The following is an 8,486-nucleotide window of genomic DNA, read 5'->3' on the forward strand; positions in this document are numbered from 1 at the left end:
TATTCACATAATTCGATTAAGTATTTCATGCTGTATACTCTATATTCTAATTGTGATGTTCATAACTTCTTATCGTCGAAATTTAAATTTATCATCCATCTTTTAAAAGATTAAATTTGTAATATACGAATATACTAAAGACGTTAAACGAATAGGAAAAAGAAAAAAACAATCAGATGAAGAAGATGACTATTATAAAAACCAACCATTTCCTGAAACACTCAGGAATGTATATGATACATAGTCTCCTTAATTTTTTAAGCACATCAAAGAACATTTCAAGAAGAGATAAATGGTGGAAAAGAAGTCGTTAACAATATTGCTCTCCGTTATAATAAAAAAGTAACGTTTAACAATAAATAGCACAATAGTCATAGTAGAATGAACAAACGTTGTTATCAGTATCACCATAAAAAAACCAGAGCAAGATATCAGAACGAGAATTCAAAAAGAATAGAGCAAATAGTATCAATTCCTATATCTGGAATAACTAATAATGGTATTACTGATGGAGTTATTTCGACAGCACTCAACGCTCAATAATCTAGTTATATACTAATACAAAGTACCCAAGACAAGAAAGTAGAGAAAATTTTAGTTAAACACTTATTCTTGCTTTTTTTAGGGACAAAGTATGCAGTAATATAGATTTTTAATGTGAAAGTAAATACTCCGACTAAAACTTTAACCTCTATGTTCGGGTCACACTGACTTGGCAACAGAAACGAGAGATGCTTGTAAAAACTTATCCAGTTTGATCTACAAGGGGATCTGAATGTAATAAATTTTATGAACAAGAAAAAATAACCTAAAGATGGACCTGTCTTTTACTAGATAAGAACACAGAACAATAATTACAGTAGAAGTGCTCAGTAGGCGTGAATAGGCGTGACACTTGTGCCAACTGTACGCGCAGTTCCACATACTTGAGCTTAGTAAGTCGTTTTCGCTTGTATGTTATGGTAGTATCAATTACCTCGTGCAAGACCTCGAAAATCGTAGAAAAGTGCCTTATTTACGACTCTGGAGCAACGATATTATACTGCTCACTGTGTCAGGGTGCAAAAATGATAGCCGCACTTGTAATATTTTATTTAATTTTAATGAATTTTTAGATTTCTGTTTATCGTAATATTTTTTTATTACAGAAACGAATGTAAACCTTATACCGCTGCAATATAGTACATTCTTTTTTTGAAAAAATAAGTAAGCATCTCGAATTTTCTACGTTCGTCGTCATTCAGCTATTGACCGCTAGATGGCAGCACATTGATTGAAATTTCAATATAAAATCAAAAATAAAAATCATAATTTGAAATAATAGGTATTGAACTTTCAATGATATGCCAACAAATTTAAATTACGTTAACAGTCAACAATGTTTTACTTTTTTTAATTCAAAAATTTTTTTTTTTATACAGTTGCCTAAAACGTGATATTTTTTGTACTACAAATCGTGCGGAAAGTTGGATTTTTCGCACTAGTGCTTTTTACTGTTCTATCTATTTTTTAATTTACTGTTGTTTCAAGTCTTAAACATAGAACTAAAGAGGTTGTATATTTATTTAATATTTATGTGCTTTGTGACGTAAGTCATTCGTCATTAAAACTGATATTTACTTACAAACATGTTATTTGTTTAAATTGCATAGGTGTTTTATAAAAACAACGGGCTACATTTAAAAATACCAAAATATTTTCCATAATGATGGCTGATTGAGTATTAACAATGACCGGAGGTGAGTATTACGCGAGAACACTGCGCGCCACTAAAATAGTAATTTTAATGTGGCTGAATACTGGCAACAGTTGCCATTGTACGAATTTTTATGAGACAAAGAAATAAAATGAGTTTTTTTTAAATACTGTTTTATTTTACTTTCAATGTAGTTTTTTCGCAAATATATTAAAAAACGTCGTTTGATACACGTGCGGATTTGTCATTTTCACTTGTCTCGAGTCTTGACTCTCGAGACTCGTGAATAATGACTAACTTTCCGCACTTGTATCAGAAATAACTATATTTAAAGGCTAAACAAATTATACTTAAAATCGTGAAGTTTCATTTATAGAATACTACGGCAAATTCCCCTGTGAAGAACGAGTAAGAAACTCTCGAGGTAGGTAGCTCTTTACAAATGTTCACGTTTATCATTTGAAATATTGATTTTCAAATACAATAAATTAAACGGGCGCAGTGGCAGTGCCCCACAGATCTTTGTAATTTAAAGCTCTGACTGGTACTGCAACTGTTATGGACAGCCGTGCCGCTTGTTAGTCCCATCACTGGGTATCATAAAAAAAGCTAAAAGAGCGAAACGTATCACTACCATGGATTTTTGACATTCAAGTACATAAAAGCAGCGTAATAAACCTTTTGTGCAAAGTTTTTGTTGTACGATGGTTTTAAATCTCGTAAAAGGCAAAAATTTTTTATCTCGACGGGAATTGTATTATGGGAATTATTTTATTATAAAATTAAAGGAATTTAGTTTTATTTTATTAAAGTAGGAAAAATCAGTACTTTCGTTTAAAATTTTTGAAATGTACAAAGAAAAAAAATATATTAGGTATTATTTTTAGAGTCCATACACGAAAAAAACCTAAATGGAAATTACCAAGCTCAAATACCTTTGAGCTATTCGAGTTTTATAGAAGTTGGCGATTAGGTAAAGTTCCTTTAAAAAGTGTACACGTCGATATTTAATACGGACTGAAAAAATAGGATTCGGTTGCTAATGAGAAGTGAGCAAATCCAAAGAAAATGTACCTGCATTTCTATTTAAAACACGTAAGAGAATAATGACAATGCAAAAAAAACGTATACTTAAATTGTGAATTTCAATTTAAACTCATTACAATTATGAAAAAATATTTGTAGCGACTGCTGCGATTCTTAAATAAATATAAAATAAAGTTTCTTTTTTTTTTCAATATTTTCACCTACTACCGTAAAACTGGAATGTCTCATAAAGCTTGTATTAAAAAAAAAATGTTCACGGTTCTTACCTTAAACTATTTTTTCCATTCTCTAGGTTCTTACACTGTTCTGACTTTTTGATTAATACAAAAATCACTTGTCAGCTAATCTGTATGAATTGCCTATCAAAGCTAATCTTTGTAAATAGAGCGCCCTTAATATTAGTAGGTATATTTTTCCTTCTTTTTTCTGTTAAAACGGTATCATAATTTATCAGTGTATTGCCTTGTGCTAGCGATACTACACGTAAAGACAAACACGTACTAATAGAAACTTTATTTGTATTGATGACTTCATGCGAACATGATCCTACCATAATTAATGAAATACATCAGTGAGGTAAGGCCAACCAAGTGAACTGTTTCCCAGTTGCATCAACAAAGTCAGAATCAATAAACACTTGATTAAACTATTGTCAAAGCTGGCTATTTTCCCAGAGGACGTAGTAATATATATTGCATTGGTAAAGTTCATTTGTAGTAGGAATTATAAACTCATATTCTAATATAATTTTAGGTACTTAATATAAAATACTTAATATAATTTTGCTGACGTGCAGTTGATACTAACGGAAAAATGGCGTTTTATTACGACGTCGATGAGTCTGTACGTATGTTACCGCGGCAATGTTATTTATTTCATTGCGGTAGAACAGTGGAAAACCAGACCTGAAACTCACTGTGAATTACTTCAGGAGAACCAAATTGTTTTCCTTGCAGATATTTGCCCAAATTGCGAAAGAAGTGGTAGTGGGTAGGTGCCAAATCACTTAGGTAAGTATTAAATGGCGAAGAATTTCGATTGCTGATTTGTAACTTCAGTAAGGTGGAGATGGTTTATTTGGAAGCGAGTTAGCGTTATTGTATGGAAACGGAAATGGTGAAGCTCGACTGACGTAATTATTTCTCTAACAAGATATATAAGTTCGATGTTCTTCATAATAGCCATCAGAATGTCATGGTTGTACCGGATATAAGGAAGCTACCGTGGGTACTTGGTAGCTGAACCACCAAACATTTACCAACACTTTTTTCTCTGTTTTGGACACTGTTTGGGCTTGTCGCCAGAATTGAACCACCGCGTTAATCATTTGCGATTATCATAAAAAAACCATTTTTCACCATAACTAATGATGTGATCTAAGAGTTATTCTTCTCGGTGTTGTTTCATTAATAGATGTGCAAGCTTTAATGTGGGTTGTTCCTCAATTTTTCTAGTTTTTTAATTTGACCGATTTGGGTAACTGAGTTTTGCAGAAATGTTTAGATCAAACTATGCTGTTAATTCTTTAGTAGATTGTGATAAATTGACTTCACCAATAGCTCGCAACTCGTCACTATTCACCGAATTTCAGCAGTATCACTTAATAATATCACAGCAATGCAAAATCAACCGCAACGAAAAAGTTAACATTTTAAATGTACGAGTCGAATTTATTTGAAAAATAAATAAATTTTGGTGATCTGTATCTTACACTAAACGTACCTTATTTAATTTAACAGTGGCCAAAACTTTCAAACGGTAACTTTATACTTTAACAGGATTTTACAGAACTAAAGAGTCTCTCGGCAACAATTATATTCATCTGGAAAAACTTCAAAGATTCCGAAGTTAAGACATGGTTGGGACTAAAAATTCTATAATACAATAGTACAGTAATATTCTATGATAATCAATCCATATCAATGGTACTGTATGGTAGAGAGCATTGCAAAGAGAGCGTTGAAAAGTTTTTTCTGCATTAAAGTCTATTTAATGCAGGCCAAGTTTATAAAGTGCAAGTGGGATACAGTTAACAGGTAACCCTGCCGTAAATAAAAAATCCGATTTGTCTAGCCGAATTATTTAATGGTCACTTTGTTGGATAATTTCCTCTTTAATCTCTATAGAAAAAACTACATTCGTTCAGTTCTACGTCCAAGAAAATAAAATATAGTTCCAAATACCCTGATAAACTCCTTTGTATTTGTAACTAAAACGGCAGTGTATATGTATTCGTAGTGACACTTTGTTCAGTCAGTACTTTGTACAAAGGTTTTTCAACCGTATTTTTTACTTTGTGTCTCACACCAAGGGGAACTCCAAGCTGTACCGAACAATTGATCAGTTATGCTGAAATGGAGAGCTTTTGTATTGTGTCAGAGTTATTTTGCTTTCTTTATTCACCTTAACGAGTTTTGTTTTAGAGTTAACTTTACAAATTGTTGTTACGCTTTAATAATTTTGAAAGGAATTTTAATTCTTGCAGTTTATTTACAAATTGAAACCCAAACTCAAATAATAATATTTATTACATTGGCAAGGAAATTACTCTTCAAATCAAAGTTGTATTGATTAAAGTCTACTGCTTATTCGTAAGGCAGATTCCCCTGACAATAATGAAAAAGATACTCTGGGGGTTGCTCTTTGTAAGTATACACTTGGATACATTTATCACAATATTATTTCAAACATCTTAGATCGAGAACACCTGCAAGAGTTGAACGGGTGAATTACCACGGATTTTTGTCATCCAAGTACACAGAATACCTATCCTGTCATGCAACACTCTTTTAGAAAACTATGAAGCTAGGTAATATAGGTCTCACCTGTAAAGCGCTGGGCCATGCACAGCTGGTATCACCAACAACTTCAACGGCCACAGGTTGATACTCCGCCAGCTCCGAGGCACAGGAACCCTGGGTGACTGAGGCCCCGTACTGGGCCACTTGGATGCTGATCGTTGTACCTCGTGGACAGATGAGAGTCACCATTTCTTCGTCACAAGCTGCTTTTTGATGTGTTCGAAGTGTGCCAAGTAGCAGTTCTGTTGACAAAGAAAGAACTGTTATTAACGTACATTTCTAAAATATTATTCGTATTTAAATTTATACTCATGGACATATTTAGAGGAACGCGCTATCTAGAGTGGTTCGTATAAACGTTTAATCCAAATCAAAAGGCGATATAAGCCATTGGTTCCGTTTACACCGTCACTCTGTCGCGCGTGATGCCGTACAGGATTGCGCGCGGGTGAGCACGTGCAATGGTGTGCGATTACCTGTTTGAAGTTTTTTAAACTAACGTTCTTTCGCGCGTGATTACTCGTGTTCGTTTTTGTTATAATGAAAAGCGTCCGTGTAAAGGCTAATCGCGCAGAATAGACCGCGTGTTGAAGTGCACGACACCTTCCAACATCTTTACACGCGCGATAGAGTGTTTGCGTAAAGCGCACTATTATTTTTTCAAATTAAACGTTCTGCAGGCCTGTAAAGGCCGTATTGGCAGAATCGTAATATATGTTCAATTGGCAAATATGAATTTTCAAATAAAACAAAAAAGTCAATTCATTTATTTGACTGCGGTCTCCATAGAACACTGTCAAATAGATGAATAGGTTTTTTCTTTTGTTTCAAAATGTGTTATACGAATTGTCAATTAATCATACTATGATTCTGCTAATGCGGCGTTTTTAGGCCCACTGACGCATAATTATGTGGCCAGTGACTCATATGAACACTGTTATCATAAATTTTACCTTTTAACGCTTTTATAAACATGCCCATGAAGTATATTTATATTTTAGTTTCTTGATTAGGTAAGCCTTGGAATGTTTATGCAAACCGTGAGGCTGTTAGGAATCCTCATCCAATGGATACTGTCAATCCTTACTCCATTGAATCAGTCATAATAATGACGAAGTCAAGGGTACGGAACTATGATAATGAGAACTAGATATAAGAAAAAAATATCCTACAACTTTCACATAAATTTTTTTGGTCTCGTCTCGATAAACAAAAAAATAAAATTTGAAAAAATTGTGATTAATGTATTATTACCCTGGGAGACGAAAACACGCATTTCCTTAACTTGATTTTAATATCTCACAAAAATAATCCATCAATTTAAAAATCGAAATCAATCCATTATTATTGAGAATTATTGAGCATTGTCCCATCGGCTTACGATTTCACATTGCCGAAAATAGTAACAGTAGTCAACCGTCGAATCAATATTTATAAAACATGAACTTTCTCACCTTTAAACATGCACTAAAACAGTTCAAAGCTCAATATAAGACTGTAATAAAAAAAACAGACATTTGTTAGTTTATTACGGCTACAGTTGACCACGCTATGGCGAGTTGTTGATAATCGTGTCTAATTCACCTTATGATATACATACATGATGATGTTTAGTGCAGTTAGTTATGTACCGGTACAAAGCATCATAATACGTGTTTTCAGGTAAAAACATCCGTTAATTCAAACACACAATTTCACTAGGTGACTTTAAGCAATTGTTTTCTTGACGAAGCCTACGTTGCGGATTAACAAATGTTAACTTTATATCTGAACTAACAAGGTAAACTTTAACTCCGCAGCGATCTGTAGAGCAATGAAATTATAATATCAAATAATGAAATAGGATGATAATCAACTTCTATACAACTCGAATAGCTTCTAGCTTGGACGGTAGTAGAAAGTACTGTAAACATGGTACGTGTGGAGAACAAACTCGAGCGGGAATCGAGTCAAAGGAAGTGCCTTTAATGGCAGCTAAAACGTGTCAGAAAAGGCGCTTCCAGCTGCTCACCGAGGCGTGTTGGTCGCAGCTCTCTACTCTATGTAGTGAGCTGCGACTCGTGTGGTAGTGAATATTGGATAACGTGGAAATAAGGCGAACGCTGTAGAAGTGAGAGTGTTACGAGTGTATGTAGTGTAACTTTTAGAGACTGAATGAGGAACATTGTATTAAAATAGCGCAATGATGTGAAAGTTGACGTGCTTCGACGTGTTAGTCATATGGAAAGGGTTTATGTTGTTAAAATCACGACATAAATTTATAGAGCGAATGCGGATGGAAAAGTTGATCTCGACCACGACGATGCAACCAAGTGAAGGCTGTTCTTAAAAAGATATAGTCAAAAGGTACGCGAGGGTGTGTGGAAACGTAAAAGATAAGTCATCTGTTTAGCGGGTGGGTGTCCGTAGTCTCTCTGTATCCCAGTAGTTTGATGTTGCTGTGTGATACCCAGCGGGTTTAAGTGAGTCAACACGTATTGTGTAGTAAGTGTGTAAAAAGCTATTTCTTCAAGAGATACTACAAGAGCCAGATAGTCCAGTTTGTAAACTACATGTTTGTAAACTACACTACACAGAGATGAAGATTGTATGTACTTGAAATCCAAAGTAAAAGTCTATCAAAATCTGTGAACAAATGGGGATATTAAATATGGTTATTAATCACTGGAATAATTGAAATAAAGGTTCTTAAAAATATATTTCTTGCATTGCTAGGGCATGACAAGTTTTAATTTCGTGTAATAACGATTCGCTACACATAAATGTATAAAGTCTCAATTTATTAGCCGAATACACGAGTTGTCTTCACGATTCGTCGTTTCAAACTAATCGAAACAACGAACGGTAATATGAATGAAATGTATGTGATTATGTCGTTAACGATTAACTTGAACGCTAGGGGGAGCGACTGATGGACACTATTATCGTGACGATCGATCGAA

At 34.0% G+C, this 8,486-nt stretch overlaps 1 protein-coding gene across 1 annotated transcript in view; it reads right to left on the reverse strand.

Moving 5' to 3' along the window:
* The window catches only part of LOC113228636, a 75,369-nt gene extending 68,850 nt beyond the window's left edge, over nucleotides 1-6,519 (reverse strand). Inside the window, exons 1-2 of the mRNA XM_026461990.1 lie at nucleotides 6,498-6,519; nucleotides 5,569-5,786 (exon numbers count right to left, since the gene is read on the reverse strand). Of these exons, the coding sequence (XP_026317775.1) occupies nucleotides 5,569-5,786; nucleotides 6,498-6,519 (240 nt within the window). The remainder of the gene's footprint in view (nucleotides 1-5,568; nucleotides 5,787-6,497) is intronic.
* Between the last annotated feature and the right edge of the window lie 1,967 nt (nucleotides 6,520-8,486).

The sequence above is a fragment of the Hyposmocoma kahamanoa genome, unplaced genomic scaffold (assembly GCF_003589595.1).
Source record: "Hyposmocoma kahamanoa isolate Upper Pololo Valley unplaced genomic scaffold, ASM358959v1 232, whole genome shotgun sequence".
Lineage (NCBI taxonomy): Eukaryota > Metazoa > Arthropoda > Insecta > Lepidoptera > Cosmopterigidae > Hyposmocoma > Hyposmocoma kahamanoa.